Source organism: Glycine soja, chromosome 20, assembly GCF_004193775.1.
Source record: "Glycine soja cultivar W05 chromosome 20, ASM419377v2, whole genome shotgun sequence".
In the NCBI taxonomy this organism is placed as follows: Eukaryota; Viridiplantae; Streptophyta; class Magnoliopsida; order Fabales; family Fabaceae; genus Glycine; species Glycine soja.
In genome coordinates this window covers 38,608,910-38,627,076 of record NC_041021.1, presented here as the reverse complement: position 1 = coordinate 38,627,076, position 18,167 = coordinate 38,608,910, and the positions used below count along the sequence as shown (strand labels likewise).

General features: G+C 33.8%; 3 protein-coding genes across 3 annotated transcripts; 2 read left to right on the top strand and 1 right to left on the bottom strand.

The window, feature by feature from the left end:
- The first annotated feature begins 1,607 nt into the window (after nucleotides 1-1,607).
- LOC114403273 (ubiquitin receptor RAD23c-like) lies at nucleotides 1,608-5,728 on the top strand. The gene is made up of 12 exons (XM_028366116.1): nucleotides 1,608-1,819; nucleotides 2,681-2,842; nucleotides 3,018-3,071; nucleotides 3,214-3,299; nucleotides 3,410-3,493; nucleotides 3,637-3,814; nucleotides 4,010-4,162; nucleotides 4,242-4,310; nucleotides 4,404-4,451; nucleotides 4,534-4,643; nucleotides 4,786-4,864; nucleotides 5,332-5,728. The coding sequence occupies exons 1-12, from the start codon at nucleotides 1,754-1,756 to the stop codon at nucleotides 5,449-5,451; spliced, it is 1,209 nt and encodes a 402-aa protein (XP_028221917.1). The 5' UTR covers nucleotides 1,608-1,753; the 3' UTR covers nucleotides 5,452-5,728.
- Nucleotides 5,729-6,473: 745 nt separating this feature from the next.
- LOC114403274 (ACD11 homolog protein-like) lies at nucleotides 6,474-9,639 on the top strand. The gene is made up of 4 exons (XM_028366117.1): nucleotides 6,474-6,965; nucleotides 8,117-8,289; nucleotides 8,505-8,650; nucleotides 9,230-9,639. Exons 1-4 carry the CDS (start codon nucleotides 6,768-6,770, stop codon nucleotides 9,334-9,336), a joined length of 624 nt encoding a protein of 207 aa, XP_028221918.1. The 5' UTR covers nucleotides 6,474-6,767; the 3' UTR covers nucleotides 9,337-9,639.
- Nucleotides 9,640-10,302: 663 nt separating this feature from the next.
- LOC114403272 (dihydrolipoyllysine-residue acetyltransferase component 4 of pyruvate dehydrogenase complex, chloroplastic-like) lies at nucleotides 10,303-16,733 on the bottom strand. The gene is made up of 6 exons (XM_028366115.1): nucleotides 15,750-16,733; nucleotides 15,461-15,652; nucleotides 15,179-15,266; nucleotides 15,007-15,077; nucleotides 14,812-14,895; nucleotides 10,303-10,717 (listed from the first exon to the last, which is right to left on the bottom strand). Exons 1-6 carry the CDS (start codon nucleotides 16,626-16,628, stop codon nucleotides 10,613-10,615), a joined length of 1,419 nt encoding a protein of 472 aa, XP_028221916.1. The 5' UTR covers nucleotides 16,629-16,733; the 3' UTR covers nucleotides 10,303-10,612.
- Nucleotides 16,734-18,167: the final 1,434 nt, after the last annotated feature.

Here is an 18,167-nt window from a genome sequence, read left to right as displayed (position 1 = left end):
TAATAATAATAATAAACTAAATAAAACATATCATATAATTACAAATTCTAATTCTATTAACTATATGTTATAAACTTATCATTTATTGTGATAGTGTTTCTTTTATTAACATTTATTTAATATTAAATTTAGATATTATTTTATTTGTCCACGTTGTTTATGTAAATATATAATACATAAAGTATTTTAAGGAGAAAGGTAGAATCTCACAATCCAAGTTATTATCTTTCATCCCTTTTCTCATCTTAGATAAAATCTCAATTTTAACATCAATAGTCATATGCCGATGAAAAATATCTTTAAAATGATGTTGAAAACAATTTTTATATCAAAATGATAATGGTTACTTTGGTGTAGTAGTATTTATGAATTGGATTGTCTTGAACGAAAAATTCATTCAATTCAATCACTTTGTTTTTTTTTAATTTAATTTATTTTTGAATTGATTTTGTTTTAAATTTTAATCTGATTCAGTCAAATTTAAAGTGGTTAAGATGAGATTGATTTTTGGTTTTAATTATATTTTTATTTTTCTGAGAAAATAATAAATAAATGATAAGATATAAAAGAAATGATAAAAAAATAATTTTAAATATCAAATATTTTTTTTATATTTCATTATTATATAAATATATTTAAGTATCTTAACTCAAATAATTAGCATAAAAAGGATCTTTAATTAAATATATATTTTTATAAACAGACATAAGTTATTTAATAATTTTACAAATACATAAGAAATTAAAATTTAATAAAAATGAATAATATTATCAAATTATGAATATAAATATATACACATGTGGAAGTTTGGTTTTGATTGAATCAATTTGAAAAATAAATGCAAAATTGAATCCAATCCAATAAAAAATATTTCTTTTCATCGATATCTTCTATTTTCATTTGATTTGATTGGTTCATCAACATTCCTATTTTTGTTTAGAAGTGGTGGTAGGTCTTAATGTATTTTGAAGTAATTGTTTCTACCGATTTAAGCGACCAAACTACCAATAATATTTTTTCGTCATTAACAAATAATTTACCCTATTAATATTTTAACCCCTTATTTGTGAAATTCACTTATTTACTGTTCTTTTCTGATTCATATTATGTTGTTCATATAGTTGTGTTAATATTTAATTTTGTAATTCAATTTTAAAATTATATAATTTTTAAGATACAACACAGAAATAATTAGAAAAAAGATAATAGAGAAGTCAGGTCCCTTATTTGTGAGTACTAGTCATTGTTTAGGTCCACCATTTTCTTTTATCTAAGGATTAAAAACTTTTTATCTTAAAAAATAGAAATAGTGATAATCTTTATCTATTATCTGAAAAATAAACAAACACATGATCCAAAAAATTGATAAAAAGATTTCAACTTTGAAGAGCAGGATAGATAAACACCGGCCGCCATGTCAGACACACAAATCTAGCTAACTCTCCACTTCAATTCCTACCCACGTTAACGTCCCTTCATCTCCACCGTCCACGTGGCCATAAAAATCCCATCGAAGCCGCGCGTCCCATCACGCTCCCAAACGCGCGTGAGACTCATCACTCAACTACTGGCAACATAAAATTAGCATATTTCGGGTATATCTCCTTTTATTTCACACTTCGCCTCACTCTTTCTTTCGTTCCTTTCTTCGCTACGTCGTCGTTAGGGTCTTCTTCGGATCGGTGGAACTTGACCCTGCCGGCGTGAATTCCGACGCTACTCGTGGCGCCGAATTGCTATAGCGGTGACGAATATGAAGGTTTTCGTTAAGACTCTCAAAGGCACTCACTTCGAAATCGAAGTGACGCCGCAAGACACGGTTTGTCCCTCGAAACTTCTTCCGATTGGCTTTCGTTCCAAATTTTCTTATTTTCTTATTTTCTTCATGTAGCGAATTGGATTGTCTCGGAAGTTTCTCCTCCTTCCAAGAGCCCTGAATTTGAGTGTTAATTAGGGTTTGTTTGGTGTTTCGCTTGTTCGAATTGTTATTGAATTTTGATTACAATTTGGATTAAATTTTAAATTTGGATTTTCAAATTGATGACTGATTTGGTGTGGAGCGAATGAATGAACTATATTATTCTCGTCTGAACATTCTCTGGCTAGATAGTTTTTTCTTTTAATTAAATTTAATCTTCCGATTCATTGCTTGTGGGAACTAATGGCAAAGTGTTTGCTGCTGCTCCTCTGGATTATAATTATTAGTGGGAATTCTGTTTTCGGAGGTTTGGGATTCTTGGCATATGATAGTGAATAAGTTCCACATTACACTGTTTGGAGCATTACTTCATAGGAATATCAAACCAGTTTGTGCTATAAGAAGAAATCTGGGCTAGATACTAGTTCTAAATTCTGATTGCTATTCGTATTCATGGGAATTTCAACAATTTAGTTTATCTGAGTTTATGTACTGCTACAGTTGGATCAATAACCATGTTATCACTGGTTTATCAGAATTGGCACTGTCTTGACAACGAAATCTGTACTTTTTGTCTTTTTGAAGGTTGCATGTCTAAGTGCTTTATATGACCCAAATTCGGAGTTTTTATTTCAACAAATGTGTCAATGCTTCATCCTTTAATCATGTGGATTTCGTGATTTGTTTCTGTCATCCTCTGGTTTTCCTGAACTTCAATAATCAGTCTGTTACATTTGTTGTCATTGTGGCTATTCTTTTCAGGTTTCTGAAGTGAAAAAAAATATAGAAACTGTTCAGGGTGCAGATGTCTATCCTGCTGCACAGCAAATGCTAATTCATCAAGGGAAAGTTCTTAGGGATGCTACTACCTTGGAGGAGAATAAAGTAGCCGAAAATACTTTCATTGTAATTATGCTATCAAAGGTAAAATTTTCTTCTCTTTTTTAAAAACTACTACACATTGGCTTTTTAAGTTATCAAAATATATTCCATTATTTTGTTTCATATATTATGTTGTTTAAATTTTATGAACTACTGTTTTGCAATTATATTCATTTATTCTGCACTTAATTAGAATTACGTGCTTAAAATATGTTAGAGTAAGAGCACATCTGGTGAAGGATCTACTACTTCAACTGCATTATCAACCAAGGTGAGAACAGTTTGCCATGTTATGAATATTTTTAATGTTACTATCATTTTGGCTTTTCCCTTTTTTGGGATATGGTAAGACAAAAGCTTAATCCATCTTAAGGGTTATGTAAAGTTATCTAACAATTATGTATTCATTGCAGGCTCCACAGACAAGTACAGTTCCCGCTTCAACCCCTCCAGTGTCAGTAGCGCCTCAAGCTCCTGCTCCTGCTGCAACTGGGGCACTGTGAGTGACATATTCATCACAGGATTTTCTTGATTTGTTTTGTTAAATTTCAGTTCCGTCCATTTTGAAATGTATTGTATGGTATCTAAAGCTTTCTTTCAATTTGACAGGCCTGCATCTGTTACTGCACCTGTATCTTCACCTTCTCCAGCTCCAGCCCCAGCTCCTGCTCCTATATCTTCAGGAACTGCTGTGTAAGTATTTTGTTTCCTGCGATTTTTGGTAAGTGGAGTTTAAAATACCTGTTAATTGTGTATCCTGAAAGATGGAAAAACACTCCAACTTGGTTGATTTTTCCTTTTAAATTTTGTTGTTAAAAGAGACTTTTTTGAACCAGGGAAGGGTCTGATATCTATGGGCAGGCTGCGTCCAATCTGGTTGCTGGAAGCAACTTGGAGGGAACAATTCAGCAAATTCTTGATATGGGTGGAGGGAGCTGGGACAGGGATACTGTTGTCCGTGCTCTTCGAGCTGCCTACAACAACCCTGAGAGAGCTGTTGAATATTTGTATACAGTATGTGGATTTTAGAAGTTAAATTCCTTGCTTAATGATTTTTATCTGCAATATATTTCAGTTTTTTTTTTTTCAAATCAGTTTGGCGTCATAGTTATTTGGGTGGAGGTTTATGTTTGGATAGTTGGTTTTTTGTCTTATGTGATATTTTGATTCTTTATTTTTCTCAACTTAAATATCTTTCATAAATATTAGGGTATCCCTGAGCAAGCTGAAGCTCCACTTGTAGCCCGGGCGCCTGTAAGTGCTCAACCTACAAATCCTCCTGCTGATGCTCCACAAACAGCACAACCTGCTGCAGTTACCTCAGCTGGACCTAACGCTAATCCTTTAGACCTTTTTCCCCAGGTAGCTATTACATTGTTTATTATTGAAGAGAGAATGAAACCTTTTTTTTGGGTGATACACTTAACTTTGTGTGTAACAGGGTCTCCCTAATGTGGGTTCTGGTGCTGCTGGTGCTGGTTCATTGGACTTTTTACGCAACAGTCAACAAGTAATCATTATCTTTCTCTGCATTTACACCGAATTTCTAACATCATAGATGCGTTTTAAATAGACTTTTCAATTTTGTTCATTTGCATTTCAGTTCCAAGCCTTGCGAGCTATGGTGCAGGCTAATCCACAAATATTGCAGGTTTTCTTCTTTGCCTTAGTTTATCATGGTATCCTATATTATCTTCTTCAGGGTTCCCTGATTTTTGTTCCTGCTACTGCAGCCAATGCTACAAGAGCTTGGCAAGCAAAATCCCCATCTTATGAGATTGATTCGAGACCATCAAGCTGACTTCCTTCGCTTGATAAATGAACCTGCTGAAGGTGGCGAAGGGTAAGGGATCATCTTTTTCTGTTCTTTGCTAATATTTTGTGCATGTGTGTGGGGGGGGAGGTGGGAGGGGGATTTCTTGTTATCCTTTTTACACCTATCAGCCTATGTCCACTGGCTTATTTTTACTGTTAATGTGCCTCAGGAATATATTGGGGCAGATGGCTTCTGGAATGCCACAAGCAGTAACTGTCACCCCTGAGGAGCGCCAAGCAATTGAACGTGTAAGTTTGACTTCTTGGCTAATATATAGCATTAAATGATAGATTTTTTCTTGTAAGTATTTTTGGACTATGAAAACACCGGTTTCATTTAGATGTTTTCTTGCTCAAGCATTAAATGATACATCTACCTAGTGCTTTGCCACTATATGTATCATGGTTCTGTGGTAGGATGTGATACATAATTTACACATATTGACCAGTCTGTCAAGAATAATGATAGTTGTAGTATTAGCATTACACATTTCTAAAGCAGGCATTAAGCTTAATTAGATCAAATTTGGCCCTGCTCCCAATTCCTCAGAAACATCATGCTTATTGTTTTAAAAATGAGTTTATGACTTCTTTAGTGAGTATTTTTGGATAGACCCTTACTGTTTCGGAGGAACACCAGGGGTTAACTTGTTAACTAGCTCCTCTGTAATTTATAATAATTTCTTTGTGTTGCAATGTTTTGTTTTTAACCCCAGCTTGAAGCAATGGGTTTTGATCGTGCAATCGTATTGGAGGTGTACTTCGCTTGTAACAAAAATGAGGAATTGGCTGCCAACTACCTTTTAGATCACATGCATGAGTTCGAGGAACAATAGATCTACTTTTGAATTTGCCAAATTATTTCTTGTCATCTTTTTCTCTCGATGGGTCTTTGTTACACTCTATGTTTAATGAGGTAATGCTTGATAATGTCAAATCTCAAGTGGATAAGGGATGTTTTAGTCTCCTCCATATTATTGCCCTTGTATTTATCATTTCCAGCCCGTCGAGGGTTTCTTAGTATTCATATACATAGTTGTTTGCCTTGCATTACTGGTTTAATGTTCAGGGTTCAGTTCTTCCTTTTGGAAATATATTGACTTTTTGCTGTCAGTTCTATGTAAAATAGTTTTCTGTTTTTAAAAATAGAAGCGCATTAAACTTGTTTTGACAAGACTAGTTTTTAAAAACAGTTTTTGGTAGCAGTAGCTCATTTATAGTTTTAAAAATCATTTATGAAAACATGATATTGTAGAAATGGAACTCAAGTCTTTTTCCACGTGTGTTGTCAATCTTTTGCTTTTGCTACTTAGTCATATTCACTTTGACTAAAATTAATTGAATTTACTAGAGTTTACAATAACTTATGTAACTTGATTAACTAATTAAGTTGGTTTCTATTGGTAATTGAATGTCCAATATGACGTATGGATTCCGAAAATAAGACATGAGCATCATAACTACAGAACGCTGTATTCGCTGTAATTTTCAAATGATAAATAGATATTAAAATATGCACTGTAAGATAGCATGTGATAATCTTAATCTGCACCCACAAATTTAGTGATGCTCCTAACGTATGAAGTAAGATCAGTATTCCAGCTTCAAACGAGGAAAAGGCGCAGGTCCTGTTTTTCGTAGGAAATAAAATTTTGTTTGAGAAATGATCACGTATTTTATATGATTTTTAAATTAAACATACACAATTCAACAATCCTACATTATAATCTACCATTAAGTGACCATAAAAAACTGTTACAGTTTAAGTGTAATTAAATTAATTTTAAAGTTTAATTCTTTTTGTACTTTCTTTTTATCTTTCTCTTTGAAATCCTTTTTGTTTAAAATAATTTCCAGAATCTAAAAATATGTAAAGAGATGGAAATAGAATTTCCCAGAATATAAACATGGTTAATGGGCTGGGCTATGGGCCCAATTGGAAAGTTAATAGCGTGACAAGGACGTAATGTAAAAGGCGGGAAGGTTGAAACGTTATAGAATTTGGAACCTTAGGCACAGCGCATTTTTAGGGAACGTTCCCACGCAATACAAAAGCCTATTCTATAACTGCCTCCACACGCGTTTTTGCCAATAATATTCTGAAAATTTGATTTTAAAGGAATCGCACGAAAGAAGAAGATTGTGGTGAAGGATGCCCGAGATGGATGAGCGCGTGGTTATACAGCAACCTCTTTCGGCCATAGCAGAGACGTTTGAGGAACTTTCCAAGAGGAACAACGCCAACGAGATTCGCTTGGACACTTTCTGCCAGGCTGCGTCTCTCGTCTCCGTTCTCTTCCGTTCTCTCGGTCTCGCTTTCAAATTCGCTGAATTGGGATACGTCGCCAAGGTTTTTTCTTTCTTTTACCGCAGAATTCTGATTATCTCAGTTTCTATCATTCTAACTTCTAATTTATTTTCTTCAAATTGTGTTGTTCTTTAAATTTTAATCATTTTTTTTTCTTTTTCAAAAATTTACGCTAGCACTTCTTGATTCTCATGATATCTTGTGAGTTTCGAAGAATTTGAAACCACGCGGAATATCATTGCATTTTGTCCTTGTTTTTCTTAATCCGTAACTATAACTTTTTCTTTATCAATGGGGATTGGATTTGCTGGAAAAGAGTTAGTTGTTCACAACGTGGGATTGAAATGTTTAGTAGCTGATTATGCATTAAACAAGATTTACTTGAAAGGAATATACTTATAGGAAACTAAAAGAAAAATCTTTTCATTTTATATTTTAAAATGAATTCCTCACTTTAGAGGAATTGAATTTCCAGATCTCAATTTGTTATGTACAAGTAAATTTTTGTTTTGGTGGTGCAAGTGGAAAATTTAAACAAGAAGTTTGAAATTGGAGGGCTCGTACGGACGGGCAATAAACAATTATGATTACACAGTTATTTCCATTTTCTTTAAAATCTATAATTCCTCCAGTTGCTCCTTGCAATCAAAATCATATTTATCTTTGATTTTTTTTTAATTCTTTCCAATTTGAAATTTGTGACATCTTGTTGAAATTGGATTCTGTATAAGCGATTGAATAGTGAGCCTCAGATTAAGTTTGCTACCAAACGTGTTAATGTACACGAGTAAGTCAGATGTTGTGGTATTACTAAACTTGACTCCATCTTCTACTCAGTTGTTACTAATTGAATTAGTTAACTCGTATATGTATTTAAATTTGGCGTAAGTAGGTTTCATGTTGAATAATGAGTGGTTGTGTATACTTTGATACTGAAGTTAATGCCACCCAATATACAAGGCTTTAGATATATTATCCTTAAAGCTTCTATGCACGGTTTTATGACACTTCATCATGCTGGTTGTTTTATTGATCTTTAGTTTACTCAGAGCTACTTTTCCTTCACCCAATTCCTGTCTAGTATTCAGGGCATTGCTTTACTTCCCAAAAATTTCACTATGTTTTCTGGGCTCTCTATTTTGAATTTCTAACCCTGTTCTAATGGTATGAATATATGATGTTGATATGGTCAGCTACATGGACTATTGGAAGCATCAAAGACATGTTCCACTCTACCGGATATTCTTAACCTTGATGTCGCCAGTGACACAGTGAAAACATCCGGAAGTTTTTCACGTAATCTGCGTAGAGTTCGGCAGGGTCTTGATCTTGTCAGAGCTATATTCGAACAACTTTTGTCAACTGAGTAAGAAACCTTTTTTGTTTATAACAAATCAGATATGATGCAATTTTCCATGTGATATAAATAGCAAAAGAGAACTATTTTCCTGTCTGTTAAGTTTCAGCTGCGTTGGACCTCTGTTCCATAATTCTATCGTTTACTTTCTTATCACATCTGATTAATTTAAGTGCCTTATGGGTAGTGATGACATCTGATTTGTTATTTTTTGACATTTTCAGTGATAGTTCTCTAAAAGAAGTGGCTTCAACAGCTTACGGACAGGTTTGTGCCCCATATCACACATGGGCAGTAAGAACAGCTGTATATGCTGGGATGTATACACTTCCAACGAGAGATCAACTTTTGATGAAGCTCAATGAAACAGGTAACTTACATTGTTTAATTTTGCTCGGTGGAGGGCTTATTAAAGTTTGTAGAATCAAACAAATGATGTGTTTATATAGATATTAAGGATGAAAATAGGCTGGGTCAAACAAGATTTTGCTTAAATAGTTCTGACGTATTAAATTTAAGACCCAAATTTGTTTTGTTACTTGTTTTAGACTTTTTTTTGGACCTTATCTAGTCTTTTTTAAAGTTTGACTTGATTTGTTATATTAAAGTTTTCAAATAAGTATGTTCTATTTCTAAATAGGTTTATCAACTAATAGACCAATAAAGACAAATTATATATAAAACAACTTACCTTTTTCTTTGTATCTTTATTTAATTCTTTTCAATTTTGCCAGACATGTATTTACATCAATTTCGGTGTGATCAAAGAAAATTGTCCGATCTTATTAAACAAATTAATGTATAAATAAATTGCCCGATCTAGATATTCTCATCTTTTCAATTTTTTTAACGAAAGATTTTAACCTTTAGTAAATTGGCCGATCTTATTATTTAGATATGATTTTCTTGCATCAGTCCATCTTACAACATTATCTTAATGTTTTTGCAGAGCAATCAGCTGACAAGAAGATGAGAAGGTACATTGCTGCCTCGCTTCCAATCATAGAATACATTGATAAACTGTACCTTGCTCGAAATATTACGTTGGACTGGTGAATTTATAAAAAGGAAAACGAGAAAATCTAAGAAGTTGAATGTCTTTTCTGTTTGTTAGAAGGCAGTACTGTGGCTCCATTGTATATCAGCAACCTTAATACTCATGCTTCGATTTTTGTACTATATATAAGATGTAATTATGTTAGGGAGATGCACAAAACAACCGAATAGGTTTGTACTAAATTTCTAACGAAATGCATGTAAAATTTTCAGTTCCATTGGTTTATAATTTTGTATTCCTGTATATACATGTACATAATTTGTTTTGAATGACAGAAATCGTGATATTTGATTTTCTGAGTACTAGTAATGAAAGGCGGATGCAAGACATTCTATACATTATTAGTATATTACCTAATATCAAATTACAGAATATGTTGGTTTTATTGGCGGGTTGAATTGATATATATTATTGTATTTAAAAATGCTTTTTGCTCATCTATGGTTTGAAACAAAAAGATTTCCCAAAATGCAAATAACAAAAGGTTGACACAAGGCATTCAGTTCATACTGGAACATGATGCCCTACCACGGTTTCCGGAATTGTGCCTTGGACTTTAGGTCGTACTGGTATAATTTTTTCATAAACAAATAAAATGAAGAAGCTAAAAGTAAAACGAATCAAACTTACTCCGTAAGTTGAGTATATAATTTGATTTTGATTTTTCTTATTTTCTTTCCAAACAAAACCTTAACCTTGACGACTTATCATTTATGACTTTTGGTGAGTGTGTAATGTAAATTATTGCCAGTACTTAACCTTCTTACACATCATTTCTCTATTTACACTAAGCTCCAAAACCAGAATTTATGGTAATAAAACAATAAATTATAATTGAGTTAGTCAAGTCATGAAACAAAAATTAATGTGCGAAATTCAATGTTACACAACATCTTTCATTTTTATTTATCTTCTAGTGCATGGCCTGATGAGGGAAAAAAAAGAGCTGAGAACCCAATACCAAATCAAGGAGTAAAAAGTAATTTTTTACTGAAAAATCCAACATTTAAAAGTTAAAACCGCTTATTGCTTACATGTAGATTCTCAAAATAATTGCCGTTTAGAACATCCCTCACTGTAAACAATTTTAAAGCTGTTTCTCCCTGTCAAAAAATCTATCATTGGTCCTCAGGATAGCTCCTAAAAGATAAAACAATGAAAGTTGAGGGAAAAAAATCACAAAATGTTCGGCATTGAGTCAAATAGCTTCTAAACAAACATTATGGAGTCGTGATCCAGTGGTGGAGATAATTTTATGTTGGAAGTACAGAATGACTACAATGTCAGGCTTTCTGGGTTTTCAATGATTTTCGAGAATGTCTGGAGGAAAGCGGCCAAGTCAGCCCCATAAATAATTCGATGATCAGCTGTTACATTCACCTGAAAAAGGAAGTTTAGGGTTTAGACCCAATTAATTCGATTAGAGATCTTTTAAAAACAATTCTGATTCCATATATGGTCCTAACTCCTAACTATAACAGACAAAGTTATATCTGAAACGCATATTTGTCCTTTTGTGCTTCCTAAGAGAAGTCAATGACATACATTAATCAAGAGTCCTATGATCATATCCATCTCTCCATCATATGATCATATGCAAGTTGAAGACTAGACAAATGTTCTATATCCTTTTTTCAACAAAGTGATGCATGTGATCATTGGGATGTCGTAAATTTACAAAAAATTTAGGATCGGTTTGTTCTAATTCTAGAATACATATTCCTCTCACTGCACAAATTCTAATTACATTTAAATGGTTCAAAATCAATTCTATCCAACTTCAAAACAAAGACACTAAATATGATAGTGCAACCATGCATTTTTTAGAGGTAAAAGGGTAGAAAGTAAAACATTGTTTCTTCCATATTCTCAATGGTGAAAATAACACAAATGTCGAATACTTAGAAACACTTGTAAATCTTGGACAAAAAAAAAACAGGTAGGAGTAGGATAAAACTCGTTAACAAACTCACGTTTTGATAGACTCACAACAACTTTCCCATCCTTCCCAGGTAGGAGTAGGATAAAAATTCAACAAAATTTTATGAAAATTATTTGCTGTATTCATCCAGTGATAGGATGAAAAGTAAGGCAGAGAAAATAAAGAAAACATAAACCTTTTCAAATGATGTGCAGGGACAAGATGACAATTTCCTTGAAGGATTTGATATTTAACTTCTATTAATACATTGTTTGACCCACTAGGTAAGAGCCTTGTGCAATTGGATGCTGTTTCAAATGGGCTATTTCAAAACAGGGTAAAAAATAGGGCCTGGGTAGGATTGTCCCATCATCCATGGGCCAAAGCCTATATTGCCAGTTCTAGTGGTTATAGATTTATAGGCATGTCCTCTACACGGATATTCATATTTTTAAATTCAGCTGTCTTTGTCTTTCAAATTCTGAAGCTGCAACAGTAGTCTTTCAAATTCACTCTGCTTCAATCAATCACATCTAACATGACTTCCATATTATCTTACGGTTAATAATCTAGAAATAATATTTATATATTGTATTATTCTTTTTCTTATTTTTAAATAATAAAATAAACACAGTCTTCTCCAGATTAAGGGATGGTTTGGTTGTGGTTAAATTGAGAGGGGAAGGATGGAAGAGCAAAGAAATGAGCGGATGTTGGGATGTGTGCGTGGTTTGGTTGCACCTAGATGGAAAGCAGAGAAATACTGCCACTGTTCATTTCATCTCCAAAATGAGCAGATTTGAGCGAAAATTACTGTTTTTTTGGGTGCGTTGCTCTTGGTTGCTACTTGCAAGTTGCTGCAGACAGACGTGATTTTTTTTTTTTTGAATGTTTTATATTTTTTTATAATAATAATAATAACAAATAATATTAATAAAAAACATAAACAATAATAATAATAATAATATCTTTATCTAAGATCAATTTGTTTTTTTTTTTACTTTTCTTATTTACTAAGTACTAGCTAACTTTAATTTAAAAATTTCTCTTCTATTTCACCTCAACAAAATCTCTTCTCATTATATCTTATATATTTCTCTTCTATTTACTCTTTTCCATTCTCTTCTTTTCTCTCCTCACAACCAAACCACACCTAAAAACACAAGAGGTGTTTGGTATTAAAAAAAAAAAATTATGTCCAAAAATCATGATTTCCAAGAGCCATGAATCTTTGAAATCATAATACTTAGGGATGAATAAAATCTATTTGGTTAATCATAAATATTCTTGGAAATATTTATACAAGTTTATAGAGAATAAAAATAATGTGATATTTATACTAGTTATTTTAATTATTTATCACATTAAATAATCTAATAAGAATAGCATGATATTTTTACCATAGTAAAAATGTTTTTTAACTCTGAAAAAATTAGATTCTCATCTCTCCCATGCAACAATTTTTGGGAAACCTAGCTAAAAAACATTCTCGGGAAATTTATTTCCTGGGAATTTTATTTTTTAAAGAGAAATTATAGTTGTACAACCAAATATACATCTAAGAGAGAGAGAGAAAGAGAGAAAAGAAATATAAATTTGAATTTAAAATGTAATAAATGAAAGGGTGGATAAAAGATTATGTTGTATAAATTATTCTACAAATTGTTATACGTGTATCACTTCTCTTTTTTAAAATAGATACCAAATATGGAAACCAAGATTCCCAAATTAAAATCACCAGAAAATTAAAAACTTTTCCACTACTAAACGTCCCCATAATCGTTTCTTCATGAACACTTCAAGCACAACTACACTGCACCTTTCCTCCCTCACACCGCACAGCTAGTAATGTATATATATTCATTAATTATCTGTTTTATTCTCCAAAAAAGAAAATATTGTTTGTTTTATATTTTAATTAAATGACAATATCATCCATCTTTCCTATGCTCTCTTCCACCTTAACGCCATCGCTGACATTCTGTTTTGTCCATTCCCGTTGGCATGGTTCGCCAGGGGCATTTACCTCTCAGGAAGCTGGCAGACCTACTTAACAAGACTCTCACCAGATTTTGTGATCTATGTACCAAACTGAGTTCTGGGCAATCATGAATTTTCCTAGAGACCGAGTTTGAGGGAGGAGCTATTAAGAGAACAATACACAGTATTTAGTTTAGTAGCTGGTGTTGTATTGTAGCTAGCCTATCTTCTCTATCTGTTAACCAACTGTTGACAGTTGGCAATCATACAAGTAGGTGCAGCATCTGTTTGGTGGAGAAGAAATTGGGGAAAAGGATAATGGAAATTATTTGGATTGTTTGGTGGAGAAGATTTAGAGGAGAAGTAATTTTAAAATTAGTGGGATCCTTTGCATTATTTCTCACCTATTTGCACTCATCTATCTACCTCTCTCATATTTTCTCTATTTCTTTCTCTTCAACCAAACACCTTTAATTTGTACTTTATTTCCCACCTATTTCCACTTATCCTTTTTATTTCCATCCATCCTATTTCTCTCATCTCTACCAGACAGGGAAGTAGTGCTGAGTCTGCACCTAGTGCTTTCTGTCTCTAACTATTTCTGATTCAGACCTTTACCTTCTGCTATATATAAAGGATCTCTCTGTAACAATATCGATTGACTGAGAAACAATGATAAATACTAATAACAAAAATAAAATCTAGATTTTGTTATTATAGTAGTTCAAGTTGCACCTTAGCCACAAACGTTCTCTATTTGAGTTCTAGATTTCAAGTTTCTATTTGAGTTCTTTTTCTCTCTGTCTACTTTCTTTTCTAACAGAGGAAGATGGCAAATAAACTATAAACTGGCTATATAGTAGTTCAAGATGCACCTTAGCCACTAGGAATCAATTGAACTATCTAAAAAATTCTTGCCACATCTACCTTGATTTAGAATACAAGACCAAGAGTGGAAAGTCTAGAATCTAGATGATACTTTCTTCAGGAGAGAACTACACATTCCAAGCCAGATAAGAATGAAGTCTTTGAAAGGACAAAAAAATCCATTTTACAGGGTAAAAGTTGCAGCAACCAAAATTTCAAGAAATGGAGACTTCAGAGGATGGACTCATTAGAGGTTTTTCTCGATCATGACAGTAATCCAGCAAATAATTTTAAAAATGATAAATAAATAACATTATGGTCAAGATTTGAGACAAACCATTGAATTAATTCTTAAGAAAAATATATTCTTGAAGCATAACACCACACTCTAAAATCAAATCTTATACCCATTGCACTAACTCTTCAGAAAAATATAATCATGTAGCACAGCCCCATGCAGATGCTCAAAGTTTAGGCTATGCCCTGACAAATTAAACTTTCAGAAAAATATCGTTATGCAGTATAACACCATGCAAATGCAATCTAAGGTTTATGCCTAATTGCTACATATGATGACTCTGGTGCTTTGCTAAAAGGATCTATTTCCACAAAAAAGAGTCTGTATTCACCTGAATTCTGTCCATTGTTCTAAAGCATATGTGCACAAACAAATAAAAGTAGTTATAAGCAATGACAAGTAACTCACCAGCATTTTATTCTTCACGCTGAAGAATCCATCTTTATCAGCCAGAACAGTAGGCTTTGATGCGCCAACAGCCATGATAGCACCCTGGAAATAAAGGGCAAAGTTGAACCCCCAGATAAAACGTTCAAATTGCCACACAATGAGCCACAACATCTCTCAAATCAAGACTTCAAAGTCCCAGAAATCATCACTAACCTGGCCTGGTGGAAGTATGGCATCAAACCTGTCAACTCCAAACATACCCAAATTGGAAAGCGTGAAAGTTCCTGTAGCAGGCACAATTAAATTTGGGTCAAAATTAAAACACCCAAGTTCAACGAAATTTTTTTTGCTAATAACAAACAACAATCACAATTCATAAAGACACCTGAATTATACTCATGAGGTTGCAACTGCTTTGCACGAGCTTTTTCCACTAGCTCCTTCCATTTTTGGGACAATAGATACAAGTCCAACTGTCACAACAAGAAACAAGTACCCAATCAAATAACAAATTAGACAAAAACAACAATCAGGAGAGGTCAGCTACATGGATTGCTCGCAAGATACCATTGGACTCAGATAAAGATAGATCAAATAGTTGGAGTATGGCACAGAAAATTAGACATGAATCACCATAATATTGCTTCAGGATAGTCAAGCCACTGACCTTATCCGCATCCTGAAGAACAGGGGTGATCAAACCACCATTAATTGCCACAGCAACAGCAACATTGATGTTACCGTTATACACGAAATTCTTGCCGTCTTTGCAGGTGGCATTGACAACCGGGTGCTGAACAAGTGCCATTGCAGCAGCCTTAGCCAAAATAGCCGTCATTGTCACACCCTTTGGTTTCACCTAATAAACAAACAGAAAGAACACATCATCAAATAGAGCCTCATGTTATAGTCATCACAAACAAAACAATGCCTCATAGTCATAATCACATTCATACCTTCTCATACAGGGCATCCAACGCATCAGTAGTCACAGGGTACCCCACCCTGAACGTAGGCACAGATAGACTCTCCATCATGTTCTTCGCCACCGCAGATTGCATAGTAGTGAAGGGAACAACACTAGAACCCGGAATCGGAGCCGGTGCAGCAGAACCAGAAGCAGCTTTCGATGGAGGAGCTGGAGTCGCCGGAGCAGGACTCGCCGCCGGAGCCACATTTCTCTTTGACGGCGAGATTCCGGCGGCGGCCTCCACGTCCGCCGGAGTAATCCTACCGAACGGACCGGTCCCGGCGACCGTTGAAATGTCGACCTTGTGCTGCTTTGCGAGCTTCTTAGCCTGAGGCGTGGCCACGATCTTCGCCGGACCTTCGGAAACAGACTTGGCCGGCGGAGGAGGTGGCGGAGGAGTCGCCGGAGAAGGGTCGGAGGGAGAGGCGGGGGCGGGAGAGCCAGAGGGAACGGATTTGGCGGCTTTGGCTTTGGCTTCGGCGACTTCTTCGGGAGAATCGGCGAGCAAACCGATGGGGGCTCCGACGGGGGCAGTTTCGCCGTCGGCGACGACGATGGCAGCGAGGATGCCATCGTAGAAGGTCTCGACGTCCATGTCGGCCTTGTCGGATTCGACGACGACAACGCTGTCGCCCTTGGAGAGCATGTCGCCCTCGGATTTGATCCAGGAGACGATTTTGCCCTCGGTCATGGTGGAGCTGAGTGCGGGCATGAAGATTTCGCGGATCTTAGCTTGCACGGAGAATGAAGAGGCGCGGCGGCGGGGGAATGCGGTGAAGCGGCGACATGGGAGGAGATTGGCGGTGGTGGAGAGAGATGAGGAGAATGAAAGAGCGGGGGAATTGGGGAGAGAAGCCATGCTCATTGATTTGATTTGAGAAGAGAAAGGCGGAGACACCCAAGTCAAGTGGAAATAATGCTTCTTCACTCACTCTCTTCTTCTCGCCCTGATATGGATCAACAGGCCCACTTGACATTTTATTTAAATCTTGCTAACTTCGTACATATCGACCAAAGAAAAAAACAAGATGTCTTGCTACATATTCAATAGCAAAAAAAACTAGCTACATATTCATTAAACAAGATAATAATACTAATAAATAATTAGTTCAACAAATATTAGACTTATTCATTAAATAAGATTTTGAGTTGGAATTTTATAAAAAAAAAAATGTAATTTAAAAAGTAAGATATTAAATTTGAATCTTAGAAAAAGTGATACTTTAGAAGGAAAAATTCTATTAAAAATAATTAATTATATTATCTCAGAATATATATATATATATACTAAAAAATATTATTCATAAATATTTCACATCGATATTATCGTAATCCAAAAAATATAATACCATGAAGGATAACAATATAATAAATATATAAAAAATTAATATTATCAGTGTATTTTGATTGAGTTTCAAATATTGTCAATTGTTGCAATTAAAATTAAAATATTGCTAAATAAATACAATTTTGTGAGATTAAGTAAATTTTAACACGAAATTGATAAAATATTATCAAATAATATTTCACCATATACATCAAACATCTTGATCAATTGACACTATTTATTTCAGTTTAACTAATCTTGTCATACTTAGACAAAATTGCTTGCATGAAAGGATACATGTAGTATAAAAAAGAAAAAAAATAACATTTCACATTATAATTTAATGATAAATAATAGAGGTGGTTAAATACTGTAAGTTTAAGGCTCGTTGGGGAGATTTTTTTTAGTTTTTAATAATTAAAATGAATAGATTGTTAAATAAACAAGTTAATATATATATATATCAACACATTCTTTTTAATTAGTTAAAATTGATTGATTCTCATATTATATTTAATTATTTTTTCTTTTAATATTGTAATTTTCAATAAATTTTAACTAATTAAAAAAATGTAATTTTTTAGATACACGAACGAAAATAAATTTTTATTCTGTATTAATGTATCACGGAATGCAAAGATGAGAATAAAAAAAACAAAATAGACAATTAAGACAAACTCGCCTAGACGAAGAGGAAAAAAAGGATGGGAAGAGAAAAACAAAAAGGAAGACAACACCAATGAGATAGATCAAGTGAAAAAAAGAGGAAAAAAGGGGGTTTGGGCTGTAAAAATGGGAGACAAGAGAAGGGGATGGGAAGGCGTTTATAAAAAGGGAGGAGAGAAGGGCATGTGTTCAAGTCGTTTAAAATAAAAATCGAGAAGTGAAAGGAGGAAAAAAAATGTAAAAATCGTGAGCCCTCTAGTTTAGGCCATTTGGCCCATTTTTTCTTATAAAAGTTTTGTTTATCATATCAAGCAATTAATATCATATCAAACAATTAATGTTTTTACACAAGACTGGAGTAAATTATAAAACTAATAATAAAATTATTCTAAGAAAAAGTTTTCCCATAAC

Bases quoted from the DNA above. Each gene is read 5' to 3' on its own strand.
- LOC114403273 (XM_028366116.1), top strand. From the start codon at position 1,754: ATGAAGGTTTTCGTTAAGACTCTCAAAGGCACTCACTTCGAAATCGAA. The intron at 3,072-3,213 runs GTGAGAACAGTT...TATTCATTGCAG, and splicing joins CAACTGCATTATCAACCAAG to GCTCCACAGACAAGTACAGT. The intron at 4,865-5,331 runs GTAAGTTTGACT...TTTTAACCCCAG, and splicing joins AGCGCCAAGCAATTGAACGT to CTTGAAGCAATGGGTTTTGA.
- LOC114403274 (XM_028366117.1), top strand. From the start codon at position 6,768: ATGCCCGAGATGGATGAGCGCGTGGTTATACAGCAACCTCTTTCGGCC. The intron at 6,966-8,116 runs GTTTTTTCTTTC...TGATATGGTCAG, and splicing joins AATTGGGATACGTCGCCAAG to CTACATGGACTATTGGAAGC. The intron at 8,651-9,229 runs GTAACTTACATT...ATGTTTTTGCAG, and splicing joins GATGAAGCTCAATGAAACAG to AGCAATCAGCTGACAAGAAG.
- LOC114403272 (XM_028366115.1), bottom strand. From the start codon at position 16,628: ATGAGCATGGCTTCTCTCCCCAATTCCCCCGCTCTTTCATTCTCCTCA. The intron at 15,078-15,178 runs GTGTCTTTATGA...TGCCTGCTACAG, and splicing joins ACCTCATGAGTATAATTCAG to GAACTTTCACGCTTTCCAAT. The intron at 14,896-15,006 runs GTTAGTGATGAT...CTTTATTTCCAG, and splicing joins CCATACTTCCACCAGGCCAG to GGTGCTATCATGGCTGTTGG.